This window comes from Manduca sexta, chromosome 8, assembly GCF_014839805.1.
Source record: "Manduca sexta isolate Smith_Timp_Sample1 chromosome 8, JHU_Msex_v1.0, whole genome shotgun sequence".
Lineage (NCBI taxonomy): Eukaryota > Metazoa > Arthropoda > Insecta > Lepidoptera > Sphingidae > Manduca > Manduca sexta.
Window position 1 is genome coordinate 1,176,424 of NC_051122.1, and position 21,936 is coordinate 1,198,359.

Below are 21,936 nucleotides of genomic sequence, written 5' to 3' on the forward strand. Positions count from 1 at the left end.
AATTGTGGTGAGCCCAGGATGGCAATGTGGAAGGTGAGCCTCGCGCTTTTGTAGATGCTAAGAGCATACTTCGGTGTGCGGGAGCTTCTATCATAATAGATAAAATATTTTTTCTTGTCGAGGAGTAGAACTCAAGACGTCAATCACCCACCTTTTTTTTCGCGGGCAAAAAATGCATTTTCGCTACTGACACCTGAGGTGATGAATGGAACGGGTATGTTGGTTTCACAGGTCTTACGGAACAATGTCGGCACCCGCGAGTATAGCATCATCATAACAAGCATTGGATCAAGGCGCTACTCCTGTATATACCCTACACTAGCATATCAACCAAAACCCGTGGTGGCCTTCTTTAGCGTATTTGAAACGGCCCCGGGGTATCTGTCCCACCTGATAAATTGCTTCTAGACTTGTTTAATTGCTGAAGGTCAGTTGACCGGTACATCGACACGCATCACATCCGAGCGAGACGTCGCGGTACCGAGACGCCTTCTCGCGTGTGTTATAAAGTTGAACATGTTGTTCTGTGTTACGTGCGTCTTATGTGTTACTGGTATGCTTTTTATATTTTACTTATTTTGTTTATTTTATCATATTCATCATCAGCCCTGTATTATGTACTGTTCCGCTGGGCACGGGCCTTTTCTACTACTGAGAGGGATTAGGCCTTAGTCCACCGCGCTGGCCTAGTGCGGATTGGTGGACTTCACACACGCTCAAAATTCCTATACAGAAATCAGATTTGCAGGTTTCCTCACGATGTTTTCCTTCGTCTCGGCAGTCCGTTTCACACCCAACTAGACTATCACCGCTCACATATTATTTTATCATATTATTTACGTTGAATAAAAAAAATAGAGGTGTGAATACAATAATTTGATACAAAATCATGATAATTTATCTATCCAATGAATTGAAACCACGATTTATAATAGCTATATTAAGGAGTAAACGTAAATTTGGCAACAACGTACAGTCCAAACCTATGGTACAAGGTTCAAATTTGGTACGTCTATTCCTCCAGTGACATAAGTAGCCCCTCATTTTTGGAAATTCAAACCGTAAAGGGGGTCAAAAAGACCATCGACGTTTTTAAGAACCTATCTGTATTTTGGAAACTGTTCATGGTAGAGCTGCCAATATGTTAAATTTAAGTTCGTTGCTCAGAACAATAACAAACATTGTTATTGCTAATATTTAAAAACAGAAGCCTTAATCTCGAGTTCCATAAGTATATCAATCTTCTAAAATAATGAAATTCCCATACAAACACTTATGACTTAATAAACACCCTCAGGGATTATTTTTTCAAAAAAACAACGACGCATCTGACTTTTATCTATGGACATAAACCTAAATATACTTAACCTAACTTCTATGATATTAAATAACAAATTGACTCACTTACATACAAATACTCATCACCCTTTTAACAAATGAATATTTAAATATAATTTATTTGCCTTCATACGGTAAAGAACTTCAATGCAAAATTTCATACGTCTAAAGCCAATACTTTACTTTTTATCAGCCAGTAATGAGCATTTTTTTAAATTAAAATATATCCAATATATTATAATTAGTCATTAGATTTGTCCGACTCACCATCTATACCAATCTACCTTTTCCGAACGAAATCTCTATGTCCCTATATGAGAATGGGTAATTAAACTTCAACCTTATACAATTTTAACAGAGTTGAAAATATTATACCGGAAACAATTAATATGCAACTATGCACAAACGTCTACAAAAACTAATTTATTTTTGAATTCTTTATTTGAATGTGTATAATTTAGTATTAATGTTGAAATAACGTTGCTTATTTCCTTAGTCTTGCGGCGGCGCATATAAACGTGAAACATGAGTTAGTGAGTTCGATTCTCAAGTAGGGCAACACTGCCTTTTGATAGTTATCATATTTTTTTTCCTGACTACGTTTGTTAAACTGGCAGGCCCGGCATATACAAACACCGGACTCTCGGGTGCGTGCTTTAGGCACTCGAAACCTTTGCTTTATCATAACAATTAAATGCATACTGACGTCAAATTGCTTGTCGTTTTTGCATGTTTTAAATGCTAAACATATGCCACACAGGCTCACATGTTGATAAATCTATCCTGTTTATGGAGATTCATTCTAGTTAAATAGTATGATATAGAAATTAAAACTAATATTTGGATTCTATGGTCAGTCCCCCCCGTGACTATGAAGGCTGCAAAGTCTTCGAAACGTTGGAAGAAAAATAAAATACTAAAAACCGTAATAGAATCCGAAAATTAGTTTAATTTCAATGTCGAATATGCGCGTAAACATAAGAAATCATTATAGTATGATATAATAATGAAACTATTCCAAAATAATTCTCAGTATTAAACTCACGACGTTGCATCCTAAAGGTGATGTAAGTTAAGTATTAGACATAAAAAAACCGAATGAACAGCCTTAAACATTCGTGCCCTACATTTACTGTGCGCTATCTATGTCCGGGCATATGCAAAGATTTTTGACCATTTTAAAGTATCAAAATATTCCTTATTGGCTGCTGCCTGCAGTTCCGCCCGCGTAAAAAGTTTTGGGATAAATATTTTCCCAGATAAAAAGTAGCTTATAGCACTCCTATTAGTGAAAAAAAAATAGATTTATATGTAGTTCCTGAGATTAGCGCCAACAAACTCTTTAACTGTATAAGTATGGATTAAATTGTCAATCCAATAGTGTTAATGGTAATAATCCAATAGTGTTCTAAGTAAGTTGCCAAATTTGGCTTTCTTGTAACTCTTTCAGTTTTATTTTTTAATTTGTATGTGACAAACTAGAGGCCAAATTAGTTTGTTAACAATTTTTATTTGTCTTTGGCTTTAAATCCTACTGTTTGTTATAGTGGCTGCCCGAGCCCACCCCCGAAGTGTGGAGACCGTGAATATTACACAACCAGTGAGTACTCAGCCACATACTTAGTATATCATCGATAATATGAATGAATGAATCCCTCCTAGCCGAATTTCTTCAACAGCGGTTAATCTCAACGGAGATCTGTCAGTTACGCAGGACATATTATAGTGCACAAGTGTGTGCGCAATACACAGGCGCACTATCTGTTCCTACACACTCATAGTTCGGTGAGACGGCAATCCGACATGACCGGAGAGGGATCAGGCGCAGGACCAATGGCTTAACGTGCTTTCTGATGCACGGGGGTATCACACCGCTAACTTCCTGACTTCGAGCTGCGACTGAGTAATTTTTCAGATGGAAAAACCTATTAACAGTTATTTTTGGCCTGGCCTGGGATTCGACTCCAGGATCTCAATGTCGTAATCGTACTTGTATGAAATACGAGTTACAACTACGCCACCGAGGCAGTCAAATACTTTTTTTAATAATTCCAATTATAATCATTCTTTTTTTATTATTATAAGTAACTTAGCAATACAGCTTACAACTTGGTTCACCTCGTGACATTGAAGGCAACAAAGTCTTCGAAACGTCGGAAGAAAATTAAATTATACAAAAAACCGCGATAAAATCCGAAAACAAGTTTCATTTCGATGTCTAACATTCGCGTAAACATAAGAAATTATAAGTAACTATTATTTTTTCACAATAACATGTTATTCTTAAATAACCGCTCCCACGAGATACACTTGAGGTCATTAATAAACTAGTTTTTAGATACCAGACAATTACCAGAGTTTCGATTACAAATAAATGCATATTTTTACGATATGCCTCGGCGACTGCCTCGGTGGCGTAGTTGTACTGCATGCGCGGTACGGCAGCGCTCTGAGGTCCTGGGTTCGAATCCCAGGTCGGGCAAAAGTGATATTTGGGTTTTTCTGCTCAGTATCAGCCCGGAGTCTAGAATTTGTGCCCGATATGGCGATAGCCTCGCCCCCTATCACATCATGGTACGGAAGACACTTGGCCACAAGTGGGTGCCCTGGTTGCGCCTCTGCATTCCCCTTCGGGGATAAAATGCGTGATGTTGTGTGTGTTTTTATGATATGTTTGTATGGCCAAGATGATAAGAGAATAATCTTCATATTTGAACATTATGCATCTGATCATGTGTAATAAAAATATTCAGAGATATTGATCTACCTCGGTGGCGTAGTTGTAATGCATACGAATACGACTACAACGCTGAGGTCCTGGGTTCGAATCCAAGGTGGGGTCTAAAGTAATTGTGACTAGGGTTTCCATCTTAAAATTTATTCAGTAGCAGCTCGGAGTCAAGAAGTTGGTGATGTGGTATCTAGTGCCTCGGAAAGCACGTAAAGCAGGTTCTGCGCCTGATGTCTCCCCAATCATGTCGGATTACCTCACCGGACTATGAAAGTGAAGGAACAGAGATTGCACCTGTGTATTGCGCACACACTTGAACACTATAATAACTCCTGCGTACTTGACTAATCTTTGTTGAGATTTACCGCCGTGGCCGTAATTCGAATTCATTAATAATATAAATAATTGCAAATAAACGAAATAGCAACTTCAGGCTTGGAGATGAATAATATATTCAAGTATTACATGTTACCACAGCCTGTATATGTACGGCCTTAATATGAAATTGCACACGTCATGTAATTGGACGTAGATACGCAAAAAGGACCCAACCCACAAAACGACACTTTTGAAATAGTGAACATTGAAATTTAAATCGTATTTTTGCTCACTGATATTCTATTATATATATTTTTGATAAAAAGATCAAATTAACATATTTTGACTAATGTTACTATTTTCCATTACTAATGTTACTAATGGAAAATGCATATTCGGCTCATTTTCAACCATACTGTGAGTTGGATACTTTTTGAGTATCTACTTACAATTGTAAAGTATACTTAAATATAAGTTCGTTAAAGTAATAAAAACAGTTGTCAGTCGACTCTTTGGTTTTATTTGTCCTCCAAGCAAACAAAGACACCATTACATCGATGACCACGACAACACGTCTGCCGAGACCTAACGCGTCGCATATCAAAGTCGCGCTGTGTGCAACAAAAAAATAATGTTATGTTTTATATTATTCACATGCAACATCGCAGTCTATTTACTTACAAATATAATGCATGATTCCGCAGACAATATGTAATAAATATGTATCAGCAACGTAAATTAGATTCAATATTAGGAATTTGTGCCCGATATGGCAATAAGGTTACCCCTATCACATCATAGGACGGAATACACTCGGCGGAAAGTGGGTGCACCTTGCGTCTGCGCCTACTCCATCGGGAATAAAAGTCATGAGTGTGTGTTTTTGTGTATAATCTACGCGTCTAAACTATTTATGTTACTTTTCAGGGAGAGAAAAGATATGGTATCTATTACCATCCGCCCGAATATTCATTTCCAACACCACCATATAATTACCATCATCCAGAACCTCACGACGAAGGCGCATCACCACCATATGGTGACCTAAACCTCCCTCCGCCACCTTACGGTGACCCAAATTATTCACCGTCTGAATTACCATGTAGAAACGAATATCCTTCATCTGGCAATGAAAACCCATTACAACCGTATGGTAACCTAAATCTCCCACCGCCACCTTATGGTGACCCAAATTCATATACACCATCTGAATTACCGTATAATAATCAGTATCAATCAACTGGCAACGAAAGCCCAATACAACCATATCATAACAGCAACTTCCCGCCGTCTTATGATGACCCAAAGTCATACACACCTCTGCCAAATAATAATCAATATCCGCCACCTGGCAACCGAAACCTACCATTATACGGTGATCTAAATCGCAAGTTACCACAGTATAATATCCAAAATCCAAATATACCACCAAGTTTCTCCTACAACGAGTATCTGCCACCTGGCGACCGAAGTTCCATACCACCGTTTGGTAACCTAAATCAGACGTTACCAAAGTATATATTACCAACATTCGACTCGGACCGAACATCACTATCCAACCGTGAATCGTCGCAGTTGATATCAAGTGAGGATGAGGAAGACCCTTGCAACCCACACTTTTCAGAGAAACCAGACTTTTTAGCTGGAGGAAGACGGATTAGCGAAGCTAGTAAGTGTGAATTTACATAATTCATATTGAATTTCCGTCCTTATTTATACTAAGAAAAGGATATTCTACTAAAAATATGTTTTAATAAAATAATAAATATATTATAAAAACATATCAGTTGTATGTACTAAATTGTTCACATACAGCATTATGTACAATCGTCCTTAAGATAGATACGTCCCTGTACACATTAATCATTCTACAGAAATAGACAAACACATACCGTAACTTAGTAATTACGTTCCTTAATTTTCAGAATGTATGGGTTACGTATGGAATTTGCAAAGAATGCAAGAAATAGAAAATAAACGAATCCTCTGTAAGTAACATTTGGCTTAATATAAGCACCTAAGTAAGAAATGTTAAACGATCTCCACTGACCTAAAACTACAATATTAAAAGAATCATTGAAAATAAATAAGGATAAGTGAAGGGCAAAGCAAGCTCATATCTCATTGATTTTCTAAAACGCCATATGGTTGGGGGGTACTTTGGAATGAACTCCCTATATCGGTGTTTCCCAAGCGCTTTGATTTGTCCCTCTTCAAACGAGGTTTTAAAAGAGTGCTCACCTCCCGGTAGGCAACGGCTTGACTGTGCCTCTGGCATTGGTATAATCCATGGGCGGCGGATGCTGCTTACCATCAGGCGGACCGCTCGCTCGCTTGCCTACTAAGGCAATAAAAAGATCTACTACATTAAAGGAACGAATAGAATGAACTTCAGTTAATTATGTAATAAACAGTGAGCACGGCTTAACACATTTACTAACTAATCAATTAGGCTATTAATAACTATTCCACATATGCCTCCACATAACTCACAACATTACAGGTGAAATAGAAACAAAGAGGAAACAAACGGGATACTACCCAGCAGTCCCGGCCGCTGTGGGTGGTAGAGCAGCTTTTCCAGGAGAATTTCCACACATGGTCAGTTCCTGGACCCCTCTTGATCTAATGTTCTCTAAATCAAATTTTTCTTTCTAAAGTAAATATACAATAATTTTATGTTATTTTGTGTCTGGTCAGGGTGCGATAGGATGGCTTGGACTGAAGGGAGAGTGGCTATTCAAGTGCGGGAGTTCTCTGATCAGTCCGAAGTTTGTGCTCACAGCTGCTCACTGCTCCAAGGCTTCTGCTCTCAGCACTGACCTCGCTGATCCAGTTCCAAAGATTGTGAGACTCAGCCACGTAAACATTGATTTAGCAGTGAGTTCTATTTATCATTTTATCTTATACAATGACCTTAAAGTATATCTACTTCAAACCATATTGACACGACGTAGGTAGCCAATCGGGTAAACCGTAAAACAACTTTAACAACGTTGTCAACCCATATTCAGAATTATCTGATAATATTGCGTTAATAGCAGTTTATGTCCTACTTTACATTACCATTACAATAAAGCACGTCATGACTCGTTGTAAGCATGTAAAGCCGTTGGTCCTGCGCCTGATCTCTCTCTAGTCATGTCCGATTTCCTTCTCACCGGACTATGAAAGTGAAGGGACACAGTGCCCCAGTGCATTGCGCACATACTTGTGCACTATAATCTCTCCTGCATACCTAGCTGATCTTCATTGAGATTGGCCGACGTGTCCAAAATTCGGCTAGGAGAGATTCATAATAAAACAATGCCATTTTTGATGTTTGACACAGTTGCGTATAATAATCCACTTTTTAGACACGTGAAAAAAAAAAAAAAAGCGATGATAGCCTAGTTGGGTGTGGAACGGACTGCCGAGGCGAATGTCCGCAGGTTCAAATCCCAAGGGCACACACCTCTGACTTTTCTAAAAAATCATGTGTGTATTCTTTGTGAATTTATCGTTCGCTTTCACGGTGAAGGAAAACATCGTGAGGAAACCTGCACATCTGAGAAGTTCTCTATAGGAATTTCGAAGGTGTGTGAAGTCTACCAATCCGCACTAGGCCAGCGTGGTGGACTAAGGCCTAATCCCTCTCAGTAGTAGAGGAGACCCGTGCTCAGCAGTGGGCAAGTATATAATACAGGGCTGATATTATTATTATTATTATTAGACACGTGATACAGTGCATCTGAAATATGACGTCAACATTGAAAGAATTATTGTCCATCCAAACTACAAGCCTCCTAAAAAGTACTATGACATAGCACTCATGGAATTGGACCATGAAGTAGGCTTCTGGCAGATGGTCCATCCAGCTTGCCTTTGGACAAGTCCTGACGTCAAACAGCTGAGTGCCATTGCAACGTTAACTGGATGGGGCGTTTTGAAAGAAGGTAAGCAATAGTGGCGAATGAGCTTTTTCGTTTATTAATGGCATCGATTACTTGAGTTGTTTGATGGTATATACCACCCTAATATACACAATATAGACAATAGAAAAATGTACATTCTTGGTTATAAGATTAGTAACCGATTGTTTTTTTTTTGTTCATCTATTTCCGTTTGGTTTAACTCCCCTCTAATTTAAGGTCTTCGCGCAGATACACACTTGTTATAAAAAGTTTTTACAATCAGCCGTCCATTTGTTTTCATACCCTGAAGGACCCACATTCAAACAAATGTTATTATTACTTAAATATAAGAGTAAGATTATAAAAGAATAGTTTGTTGACATCCTTAAATCCTCGTTTTTAGGTAATTTAGACATATCACCAAACCTACAAGCAGCAGTAGTGGATTTCATAGGACAGCATCGATGCGACGCATTACTGGCGAAGAAGCGCAACAGGCACTGGTCTGGACTGCAAGAGCACCAGCTATGTGCTGGGAAGCTGGCCGGAGGAGTAGATGCTTGTCAAGTAAGTTATGATTTGATTATTTTTTTATGAAATATTTTTTTATTTTTCTACTTTAGTTCTACTCGCTGAATGTAGCCATGCAGAACTTAATTCTGAATTAACATCTACGTATCTATCGTTTTTAAAAAAGAATGCATTATAGTCTTTTGTAGTTTTGAGGTTCAATGTTTCTACTGTTTATAGGTAATTGAGTTGTTTTTTTTTTTGTTAGGGCGATTCCGGAGGTCCATTGCAAGTGCCAAAAAAACTGGATATAAATACACCATACAAACTATACTACGTGGTTGGCGTGACGGCCTTCGGCTTCGGATGCGCTCGTCGGAACCTGCCCGGAGTCTACACCAGGGTGTCCAGCTTCCTCGACTGGATCGAGCCTATTGTGTGGCCATGACGTCTGTTTTTATAAATAATATAAATTATTCAGTTACCAACATTCAAGTTAGATTTTTTTTTCTATGAAAGACAAATATCTACGGTCAGTTGTTGCAATTTATATTAACCTTACATTCGTCATCCAAACATTTTGCACTATACAATGCATACTAATAAGTAATCATACAAATGCAAATATATCTCGCTCTGCAATGTTTTCAAGTCAAAATTACTGAACCGAATTTGATGAAATATGTTAATTGGACTTTAAAAAATGAGGCTACTTTTTAAATATTTGTAATAAACCGAATTCTACGCGAGGTGACGAATGAAAGCTAATAGAAAATATTCCATACAATAGTACATTAGTGAGCAATTCGACATTAACAGGAGTATAGCAAAGAGGAATAATCGTGGCTGGAACCGTCCATTCCACTTGTACGGGAAATAAATCCTACCAAATCCCGGATCGGTTTAATGGAACGCTCAGGAGACACACGGACTGCCAGTATCTACTCAACTCGCTCGTGACTCTGGTTTAGAATTATATTGTTCGAATTAAATTATTTAGAATTTGATGGAAACGAATTATCTTCAATGATTTTTTTCACCATATTTACGATTCTAGTGTTTCGCAAGCTTAAACAATTTTTAAATAAACTACAATTATTTCAATTTTCTTCATTTTAATTATAATTAAATAGAGCTATAGCTCTATTATAATTTATATATTTGAAACAATTAAAGTTATTATATTCGATAATTGTAATCGATTCAAACTAACTTCAGTACCTACAACAAATGAACACTTTCTATCTTTTTAACATAAGGATCTCTTCGGAATATTTTTAAACGCGAAATTGACATCTTTAAACCACGGGACAGTTTTGAAAAAGGTGTTCCCCGGAGCTGACCGCAGGCGACTGGTCGTGGAGGTATATTTCCTGTTACCTTGTTCACTCATTGGAATGCGCATGACCTTCTTAAACTGAGGGTTCGTTAGACGTTTACCAACTATGGTAAAATTACTAGTGTTTGACCAGTTCCACAAACGAAAAAAAAATACCTGTTCAAATATATATTTTTATCATGTGTTTAAATAATTGACAATAATTACTACAGTGTTTTTGCCAGTTCCAGAAATGAAAAAAAACTTGCTTATCATCTTTTTTTATTATGTTTAAATAATTCATAGAAATTATATAGTGTTTTTACCAGTTCGAGAAAAGAAAAAAAAACCTGTTTTTCAAAAATATGTTTTTATTATGTATTTAAATAATTAAAAACACTTTATATATGTATCGTATGCCTGAGATATACAACCATTCAGTATTACTTCGACTTGCGAAACAACTAATACTTATTAACACATTTTCAACTGATCAGATGTCGGCAGCCATTTGAGAGTGACTTTAAAGAACATGATATAAAGTCTATTTCTGTTAAGCAATTTCTCACAGTCTGGACAATCCAAGGGTTTATCAAAAAGGGTCATTATGCAAACAAACTATATATAGTTGTAAAATTCCCTTTAATCATTTTAAGGAAGGAAAAAACAAATATGTTGTTATACACTTCTCAATCATATAACTATTATATTTTATGTAATTGACCGAAAACGTTAGACGTTTGACGTCAAACCGGCTGTGAAACTAAGGAAATTTTGAAAAAATATTGTGCTGACCTCAACATTAGAGTTCATAAGGGGGTATTCGGTGTTATTCATACACACTCGCCTTTTATCCCCGAAGGCGTAGCCAGAGGCGCAACTGGCCAACCCACTTTCCGCCGTCATTATGCCATGCCATAATCGGGACCCAAATTCAAGACTCTGAACTGAAACTGAGTAGAAACACTCAGTTTCAGTTCAGAGTCTGCAGGCGTAATACAACTACGCCGAGGCAGTCCGTAATTGACATTCACCCAAATGTATAAAATGACGAATTACTTCTTAACAAATATGGTACAGTATGGCCGCACCTTGATACTACTCTGACTCAGGTGCAAAGGTTAAGGATGGGGAGTGGGGACATATCTGTTACATGATTCAATATAGCGGCGGAAGGTAGTAGGTGCCAATGTCGTCAGCTAGGCGATTGTTCACCATTTACTACACCCATTTCACTGGTAGGTCTCTCAATTGTGAAAGTTCGCCTGGATAGATACCACTGCCATGTCTATTTCTGCCAAGCAGCTGCGTGTCACTGTTGTGTTCCATTTTGAAGGACATTGTAGCCAGTGTAACTACTAAACATAATAAGACTTTACATCTCATGTCTCAGAATGGCGAGCGCAGTGGAATACTAAACAATACTTTGTAAATCAAGGTGTTTTATGGTGTTTCTACTGTTTATGGGCAGTCGTGTCGCTTACTATAAAGAGAACTATAATCTCATCTCGTCATTCAAAGCAATAAAAGTAAAAAATGACTTCTTAAAACACTCGGGTTATACTCCTTGTTTTTTAAATAGGTAGCAGGTAGAGATATTTTAACTTTCGTTGTTTAAAAAATTATTGTAATGTGGATACAGTGTAATTAATTTCTCAATAAAAATGCCACATAAATAAGTTGATTCCTAACACTTAAGCGGCGATAGCCTAGTTGGTCGTGGAACGGACTGCGAAGACGAATGTCCGCAGGTTTAAAACCCAAGGGCACACACCTCTGACTTTTCTAAAATCATGTGTGTATTCTTTGTGAATTTATCGTTCGCTTTAACGGTGAAGGAAAACATCGTGAGGAAACCTGCACATCTGAGAAGTTCTCTATAGGAATTTCGAAGGTGTGTGAAGTCTACCAATCCGCACTAGGCCAGCGTGGTGGACTAAGGCCTAATCCCTCTCAGTAGTAGAGGAGGCCCGTGCTCAGCAGTGGGCAAGTATATAATACAGGGCCGATATTATTATTATTATTATAACACTTGCTCCTAAAATACATGTTGTAATTTGCAACAAACACTATTACATGAGTTTTTTATATGTGCACGTTAAAGTGCCCCCACTGCAATTGATGTGTAGCAGTAGTGTGGCGGGGTCCAATACAATGTCGACTGACGAGATATGATTACCCCTCGACAGTCGACACAATTATGCCGGCCTGTTGGAACCGAGTATACACAGGCTGACCCCGGAACGCGACACACTTACGTGAGCCACTATGGCAGGTTTTAACACTTTGTATACGGTGGTCACTCTCCAGGTGGATATAAAATTTATTCTACCACCAGCAAAGGTAGAAACAATGGCTACTGTTGGTAAATATTTGCTTAAAAGACGTAGTGAAACACTCGTCATTCAATATCGGCAGTAAAAAACACACAAAAACAAGCTTACCGGTTACAAGGATTTCCTTACGTAATGTTAATAACCTTGAGGAACGTGTTTTGCACAGCGGTACACATCGTAAACACTTAACAGTTCATTGTTGCATACCTAAGGGTCTTTTTAACCTTACTGGCATTTTAGGGCAACTACCTCTGATGCTGTCCTGCCTTTGTTGTGATGGTACCACCGACGTTTAAAAAATATATATTATATTTCCAAATAAAACTTGTAATACTGGAAATTATTACCTATTAAAATAATTACTTGGCCTTGCAATACGGCACCTCACTATTAACCTCAGTAGTCTGATTTAGACCAATGACACTAGAGTTTCTAATGTAAGTATATGATTTTCAGCCTAATTGCCAGCACTTTTTATTGTTTTAATCATACTGAGTACATTGAGCGATGTGTGAAGTAATAATTGCTCAAACCGGCATAATTATGATAACCTCCCACAACAAACCCACATCAGTGTTGTTAATGTGGTCGCAGCATACCTACTTGGTAACCTTGTGGGTCAGGATTCAAGTCCCAGGTTGGACAAACCTGCTGCCAATAGAAACGATGATGACGTCAGACATGGCTTAATAATGGTTATAAATATTGTTTTTTTTTTTTGCTTGGAGTCAGCAATGTTACCAAAGTACCTTATATTAAGTAGTCAGGTACGAGACGAATTTTTACCAGCGAAGCAAGCATGCAGTATGTTTCAACGGCATAATTATCTTGGTCTGCATTGCTTCTTTACACGCCGCTGAAAGACCCAAATAAGGAGGAATATTTGCCAGAAAACTGCTCCATATTCTATTCGCGCAGCATACGATAGAATACAATGAGTTATGCAAACGATGCGCCCGCGCACTCGAGGGATGTCCCCTATGCAAACAGTACTGGACTTTACCGTTATTCGTCACTGTCACTGCCATATAAACTCAGTACGGGTGTATTTGAGCCCATTTCGTCAAAAGCGACATAATTGTTAACATAATTTTTAGGGTCTATTTTTGCATATCAACATTGTGTATCATTATAATTAACTTATCAGTGTTAAAAACTATAATTATTTCACTATAAGTGTCTGTTGAAATCTCAGAACATAATGAAGTATTTATTTAGTGTTATATTCTTCGTGTTTTTCTGTTCAGGTAATATATTTTTGATAAGTTCGTGGTTCGTGGTTACTTGCTTATGTTTTAAGTGATTATATTTTACAGTGTTTACAACGGAATTGCGCGAAGAGGAGAAATGGAAGATGAGGAAATGGCGACACAAACGGGTAAAACCAGATATTTTAAATTATCAGAATAATATAGCAAGACGGGTAACACTATACAAGTCTTACTAACACAATTATCAAAATTCAATCCACAAAGGGATTTGAAATCCGTAGTAATTATCCTACCACAAAATTATTAAGATGGTTATTCGTAAATAAATTTAATAATTTAGCTTATTTATTTATTAAAAATAAAAGTATCAGATAAACACTCTTGTTCTTCACCTAGCATTAATCATGTTTTATAAACAATTGCAACGCGAAGGTGGCAGAAAAGCATTTATATATATATATAATTATTACTAACGTATCATTAACGAGGAAAATAAACACATTTAATTTATAAAAATACAAACACCTACAGACAACGCTCGGCTTAAACTGACCTACAATCTAGATTCTATAAGCATGAAATTCTGCTCACAAGTTCCATACAAAAAACTCTTTTAAAAATTCATGCCCTGACAAGGATAAATCTTATCAGACACATGATAGAAGTATAAAAAAAATGCTAGAGCCACAGTGTAGACATTTGTCTACAAAGTAAATAATAATGGACAGTAACAGTGTCTACAGAAAACTATCTTAAAACAGTTTACACACTGTCATATGTAGAAAAGCAAGTAAGATTTCTAGAGACCCAATAAACCCACTCCTCTACCCGCTTCACATTCTTTTCCTTTATAAATAGATGTGCTTAGTGAATCCATAATTTCTAAACAAGGATTTAATCATTTAATATCACATGACTTTTTCTTCTCGTTGGCCAACCACGCTATAAAAAGAGGATTTCTAGCAAACTGTGAATAGGCCAATAAAGTAAGTTTAACAGGAAAATAAACATCTAAATGTTTTGTAGATAATTAACATATAAGTACATAATGAAGTCATATGTGCTAATTATGGATTCAAATTTAACTCAAGATTTAAATACTTGCCGAGTAGACGAAGTCACGAACACGAATGTGCAAACAGCTTATTCGGATGTATTTGTTACTTAGAATTCACAGTCATATTTATTGTCTAAAGAAGCATTTAAAACTGTCTTTGTTTTATAAATAGGCAATTATTTCTCTCGTTGCTTTTTTTAATGATCATTGATAAATTCAACTCTAGTGGGATAAGACGAAATAGAAGTTCGTGTGCATAAATCTTGCATTTGGCGACAGGATTCTCCATTTTATAAAAGGTTTCACCTATTTTTCTTTTTTAGGAAGACGACCGTTGGAACTGGGGATACGTGGATATCACAGAAGTGAGTCTTCTGATTTATTAAACCTAAAGTTAAGACTATATTTCATTTTTATACTAAAATGTGACGCATAACGCATTGGCGCCAACAACTTTATTGGCGTATAAGGACGCACGATACAATGCGTACAATAATTGTGACAATGTTTTTGAGGATGATGATCTAATGATATTAGACCATTAAGTAATATGATACTCTATGTTCTTCACCGTATATCACAAATTAGAAAGAATTTTTACGTAGGCCGTTGGCTAAGTTTGAAAAACCGTAAACCAGAAACATATTCTAATATTGAAGAGGAAAAGTTTTCGGGTCTGTAATGGCTAATATCTGGGAACTACTTAAACGATTTAGACAATTCATTCATCAATAAGAAGCTACATTACTTCTGAGTGGTATAGGTTACTGTTTATCGCAGAAAATCATTATCACGCGTGCGCAGCCGCGGCTAAAAACTAGTTCCAGTCCTCAGATAATGCAACAATCCAAAAAGGCACTATAGTGAGTCACGTCGATTGGAGATGGATAATTTCTCTTTAAACGATACTTATTACGCTAATCCTTAAGATCAGATGAAGTAGTATTGCCATGTCTATAAAAAGTGGAATATTTTGGATGAGGACACATGGGGAAACGGGTTCATTAGTTGCGCGTCTGCTTAATCTGTCGATAAAACATGTGAGTGAATCTTTGCAGAAGTTTGGTGAGCTCAAGAGTACCACCGAGGATCCAGTGACGCCAGCGCAGAACTCCACACCATGCATGCCATATGTACGACCGCCTACACCAGACTTCAGTGCATCTGGTAGAAGAATCAGCGAAGTCAGTAAGTACACACTATCTCGTAAATATAATAATATGATTTCTTATGTTTACGCGAATGTTAGACATTCAAATTAAACTATTTCGGCTGGCCATAAAGGCTACAGTCTTCGAAATGTCGAGAAAAAATTATAATATAAAAAACATTTTTAATGGTCAATATAGATTGTAAGCGTTATGCGCTCCCACACACCTTTTATCGTGTTTTTTTTTTCATTTAATGACTAGACGAGCTTGCCGTTCGCCTGATGGTTAGCGATACGACCGCCCATGAACAGTAGAAACACCATCCAACATTTGAATTAGGTACAAAGTATTGTTTGGTATTCCACTGCGCTCGCCATCCTAAGACATGAGATGTTAAGTCTTATTATGTCCAGTAATTACACTGGCTACATTGTCCTTCAAACCGGAACATAACCGTGGCTACACACTGCTGCTTCGCGGCAGAAGTAGACATTGCGGTGGTATCTACCCAGGCGGATTCTCCAATATGAGAGACCTACCACCACTAAATTATTTGCATCATTAACGTTCATTGCATTATGGGTAATGCCCTGACAATACTGAAAGACTGAAGTATACTACTATGAGGTTGAAAGTATGTATTATGTACGTGTATATGTGGGTGTGTACGTATTTATTGTTTTTTTGTATTATTTTCAGAATGCTACGAATACATCTGGGATGTGAAAATAAGAGACGAAATGGACAAAGAGAGATTAGCATGTAAGTATATAACAGATTTCAATTTTCTGCGGCTTGATTTTCCAACTATATAATTATTTATAAGGTAAATTACAAAGTTAACAAAAAAAAGATATAAGTTATGTTAATAAAATAGTTTAATTATTCACTTTTATATTATGTCGGGCTTATAATTTGACAAATAACTTTAACCTAAGTCATGAATGAAGAAGAGCCCTAAGAGTTTTATGTGTTTTTTAATTTTATGGCTCGAGATTTAGTATATTTCACGAGTTCCAAGTAAATTGTATATACAGCTAATGTAGATAGTAGGTACTTACTAATTTTAATAATAATAATAATATCAGCCCTGTATTATATACTTGCCCACTGCTGAACACGGGCCTCCTCTACTACTGAGAGGGATTAGGCCTTAGTCCACCACGCTAGCCTAATGCGGATTGGTAGACTTCACACACCTTCGAAATTCCTATAGAGAACCTCTCACATGTGCAGGTTTCCTCACGATGTTTTCCTTCACCGTTAAAGCGAACGATAAATTCACAAAGAATACACACATAATTTTTAGAAAAGTCAGAGGGGTGTGCCCTTGGGATTTGAACCTGCGGACATTCGTCTCGACAGTCCGTTCCACAACCAACTAGGCTATCGCCGCTTCACCAACTAGGCTATCGCCGCTTCACCAACTAGGCTATCGCCGCTTCAATTTACTAATTTTATTACCATTTATTTTGGAGCGTAAATTAAAGTGTGATTGTGATGTTTGTATTTGGTCGGCTTATAAATTTCTTTTGGCTAGCGTAAAAGGCCTTTACCTGTGGAGAGGTTCTTGCAAATAGAAATACCAAAAAACTAATTCCAAATAAATTAAAAATCTCTACTATGTAAACAACTTGCAGGAAAGCTCTTTTATTTTATTTTAGTACATTTATTTCAAGTAGCGTCTACTCACAGACTGTAAAACGAGCTTTAAACTTCACAAATACCTAATAATAAAGGCAAACACCTATATTAACTCTTATTAAGGGCATCTCACCATTCTCTTAAGCAATCTACAGTCCAAACGCCACACAACAATTAAAAATAACAGTTTATTTTAGTTAAATATAAAATGTATCCCAATTTTAAGCGAAAACCACGAAATTCAAGGAATTTCGAAAACCGCAACTCTATAGCTGACCTCAATGTTTCCGAGGAATGGTTTCATATATTTAATCAGAAAACATACTAATACGTCATAGACGTTACTTTTGAACTAAGTTTTGCATGCGATTCCGCGCGCTTATCTTACTCCACTGATTACTATGGCGAATGTTACGCAGTAATTGTTGTACATATCAATTACTATGATACTTACTATTTTAATTCTAGTGTAACTATGTGAACTATTATTATATTATGTACAATGTGACAGTGCTAGTAATAAATTAATACATAACATAACATCACGCATTTTATTCCCGAAGGGGTATGCAGAGGCGCAACTAGGGCACCCACTTTTCGCCAAGTATGTTCCGTCCCATGATGTGATAGGGGGCGAGCCTATCGCCATATCGGGCACAAATTCCAGACTCCGGGCTGATACTGAGCAGAAAAACCCAAATATCACTTTGCCCGACACGGGATTCGAACCCAGGACCTCAGAGCGCTATTGTACCGGACGTGCAATACAACTACGCCACCGAGGCAGTCTTAGTAATAAATTAATAAGTAAAAAAATCCAAATCAAATTGAATACAGCCAATATATGAATGAGTGTAGACTTCCATTGGTGAAAATTATTCCAGAATTAACCAATCTATAGTTTAATAACAACGAATTTAAAACCTTACTGGGCTTAAATTAAACTTTATATTTTTTAATTTTGCCTAAATAATAAACTATTCAAACTATATTTATATTCGCAGGTATAAAATACAGGCAAAAACACAGAGGCATTTTGAAGCCCAGCTTTGCCATCGGAGGTCGTGATACTGGTCCTGGGGAGTTCCCGCATATGGTAATTATTTTATTACATGTTTATCAAACGAGCAAATAGCTCGTCTAAAGATTAGCTCAATAATTGGCTGCAAATTGAAGCAAAGACAAATTAGTGTTCCCTGAGACTAGTTGAGCTTTACCGCTCGGTGTCATAGAATGCACTGCTAATCCTGGCTCACAGGAGTTGCAGTGGTGGGTGTAAGGGCGGGCAAGTCTCTGCAAACCGAAGCCACACTAAATACTTTGAATTACAATTTTAAACTACGAATTAAACCTTTCGGTATAGCTCAAGACAAACAATGAAATGAGATATTGGTTTTAAAAATAATATAATTGGTATAGAGGTCATTTAGCCTCTGCAGCCGGATTTTTGAATAAACAATGACATTAATAGGTTTAATTTTATCTTCAATTTTCCTTTCATATACATGGTACTTTCCTACATAATATGGAAAAAGCATTTTTCTTGTAATCTGCAATTTAGGTACAAAAGAACTATACCATGGCACATAACAATTACACGCAGCAAAAAAAATAAAGAGCTTTTTAATATAAAGTGTAATACGATACCCCAAAACGTATCAACACTTAGAATTGGGTCCGCATTACTGTCAACAGATTCTACTAAATCACTAACATATTTTTTCAAGTTTTAATTGTCTGCATTCGTCATAATTTTTTAAATTTTTCAATTGTATGGTCATCAACAAAATTATAAATAAGTAATATCGATATCGATAATAAAACTTTTACCACAGAACACTGTTTCCCTAAAAAAAACATCTTAAATAATTCTCTTCTAAACTTTAATTTATATACCAGGGCGCCATAGGTTGGAAGGCGACTATCGGCACGTGGTGTTCAAATGCGGCAGTTCGCTCATTAGTAACAAGTTCGTGCTGACAGCAGCGCATTGTTCCAAAGCATCCTCAGCCGATACAACCATCGCCGATCCTGTACCAAAGATCGTACGACTAGGAGATAAGAATATTATTGATGTGGTAAGCTACAAATAATGACAATTTAAATAAAATCGCCAAATTTAACTTGGGTCTTTTAAAAAGCATTACAATGAACCCAAACAAGGTGGATTACGACTCAAATTCATTAATCCATTTTCAGCTCGTAAACGGTGCTTTGCCTAAAGACAGGAATATCATTAACATAATAGTGCATCCACAATACTCTTCTCCAAAGAAGTACTACGACATAGCTCTGATGGAATTGGATGAAGTGGTCATCTTCACAAAACTTATACAACCAGCGTGTCTTTGGAGCAAAATGGATACTAGCAGCCTTGGAAAAGAAGCTATTTTGACTGGCTGGGGTGTTGTAGAATCAGGTAAATTGATAACTTTGTGGATCAGATGTGAAAATATTTCATATTGATTATTTATGATTATTAAGAAACTTGGTATGTCAGACTGTATTAAGACAACGTTTGTATGAAGCTGAAAAACTCAATGCAACTCGCTATTGTCCCTGGGCAAAAATCTTGTTTATCATCAGGAAAATAAATTAATATACTTATGATGAAATTGTTGAAAAATATAGTCTTCAGACATATTACCCCTTCCTTTTTTAGCGTCAGTAAATTCGAAATTACTTTTTTTTTCTGCATCTACCGCGGTTTTTTATATTATAATTTTCGCCGACATTTGGAAGACTTTGCAGCCTTCATGGGCACGGAGCGTACTGAAGTGTTGGTCGTCCGAAAAGTTAGATACAATATCTACCAACATTATACAATTGTAATTTCTTTTCCATCTTCATAAATATAAACATATTATCCGTTCCAAATGCTCCATCGTTCATTCAGTTACAAAAGCTAAATATCTATTCAAATTGCAACGTTTAAAAACAATTTTAAACGTCACAGCCTCAGTATTGCATAAATAATCTGAGTAAACTGCGCCAGCCGTCTAGAAATAAATCATAATAAACGTTAGTTCAAAGCAAGGCGAGTTGAAAGTTTAAGACGATTTGCTTTCCTGCGGATTTATGGTTTACAGCAAATATCTTACAATGTTAATGACTAGTTTATTTTGCTCAATCATATATATATAGCTATAAATTATTAATTGGTAAATTTTTTTTGGTGTCCTGAAGAACATTTTTGATATAATCAGTTTTAATTATAGATGCAAAGTTTTTGGAGGAGATAACGTAGAAAACGTTTAATGCATTTGGATTGTCGCTATATATTATGCACTACGTACTAGATTCGGCGTTCCGAACATTCACCGTGTTCAACTGAATGAAACTGGCAATCTATTCAAACTGACTTTAGTATGGTCAATATTGACAGCTTGTGGTTATGTACGGAGTGGAGTTCATGATATAAGAACTCTAGTCTAAGGGTAAACCTGGATTTGAATAAAAAATATTATTCAAATAAGTAAAATTATTTGTTTTTAAGTGAATAAATAGGTTATAACAGTGACGTTTTGGTTGCCATTTTAGTTCAGATTTTGAACAAATAGTTGATATGGACGTTCGTGTCTATAAAATATACGTCAATAATTTGGATGAAATTATTACACGTGTAGACCATGCCTTGGATAAGAACAGTACATGATGAAATACTAATTATTCTGATGAATGTATAATCTAACTATTCTGTGAAATAACAATAGACCTGATTAAACCTGCAGGAGGCAAGACAATATCACCAGAACTCCAGGCGGCTGTTGTTGACATCATAGACACTCCTCAATGCGAGCAGCTGTTGAGTAGATACTGCAACAGAAAATGGTGCGGACTCCAGGAACACCAGCTCTGTGCAGGCAAGTTGGCTGGAGGCGTTGATGCTTGCCAGGTTAGTTACATAAAATATAACTATAAATATGTATATAATATACTGTTTTATCGTTCATCTCACACCCAATCGGAATGAAGTAGCTTCACAACGTTTACTAATCACAGCACAGCATACATGTCTGTCATGCCGAACGCACAGAGAAACAAACTAGGTATTTGTAGTAAGCAGAGATGTGGGAGTTAGGATTTAGATGCCTATATAGTCTATACTGCAAGCCGAGCATTAAATTCTATTTTTCAGGGTGACTCCGGGGGACCTTTGCAAGTAAAGATCTCTCTCCCAATTACGACGCAGGGCACCTTGAGCCACGTCATAGGCGTGACGTCATTCGGCGTCGGGTGCGCACTTCCAAACCTGCCCGGGATATACACCAGAGTATCCAGCTTTATTGATTGGATCGAGGAAAACGTTTGGAAACAATAATTTCGACAAAATTTAAAAGTGGCTATGTTTGGACGTAGCTATATTTAATAAGTTTGACTGAATTATATTAAGGTTCATAATTTAATAAAAGTTTTAAATACTACATAA

The 21,936-nt window shown here is 36.8% G+C and overlaps 2 protein-coding genes across 2 annotated transcripts; both read left to right on the top strand.

The window, feature by feature from the left end:
- Positions 1 to 437: 437 nt before the first annotated feature.
- On the top strand, positions 438 to 9,779 carry LOC115451048 (serine protease filzig-like). Its single transcript, XM_030179241.2, has 9 exons — positions 438 to 553; positions 2,886 to 2,938; positions 5,315 to 6,056; positions 6,313 to 6,375; positions 6,891 to 6,988; positions 7,088 to 7,267; positions 8,100 to 8,322; positions 8,684 to 8,847; positions 9,059 to 9,779. Exons 1-9 carry the CDS (start codon positions 517 to 519, stop codon positions 9,236 to 9,238), a joined length of 1,740 nt encoding a protein of 579 aa, XP_030035101.2. The 5' UTR covers positions 438 to 516; the 3' UTR covers positions 9,239 to 9,779.
- Positions 9,780 to 12,849: 3,070 nt separating this feature from the next.
- On the top strand, positions 12,850 to 21,936 carry LOC115451049 (trypsin 3A1). Its single transcript, XM_030179242.2, is given in 11 exon segments — positions 12,850 to 13,691; positions 13,761 to 13,822; positions 15,036 to 15,077; positions 15,771 to 15,900; positions 16,563 to 16,625; positions 18,512 to 18,603; positions 19,407 to 19,440; positions 19,443 to 19,585; positions 19,707 to 19,926; positions 21,239 to 21,402; positions 21,646 to 21,936. Coding segments are annotated over 11 exon segments (1,179 nt in total). The 5' UTR covers positions 12,850 to 13,645; the 3' UTR covers positions 21,829 to 21,936.

Bases quoted from the DNA above. Each gene is read 5' to 3' on its own strand.
- LOC115451048 (XM_030179241.2), top strand. From the start codon at position 517: ATGTTGTTCTGTGTTACGTGCGTCTTATGTGTTACTG. The intron at 6,057-6,312 runs GTAAGTGTGAAT...CTTAATTTTCAG, and splicing joins AAGACGGATTAGCGAAGCTA to AATGTATGGGTTACGTATGG. The intron at 6,376-6,890 runs GTAAGTAACATT...ACAACATTACAG, and splicing joins AGAAAATAAACGAATCCTCT to GTGAAATAGAAACAAAGAGG.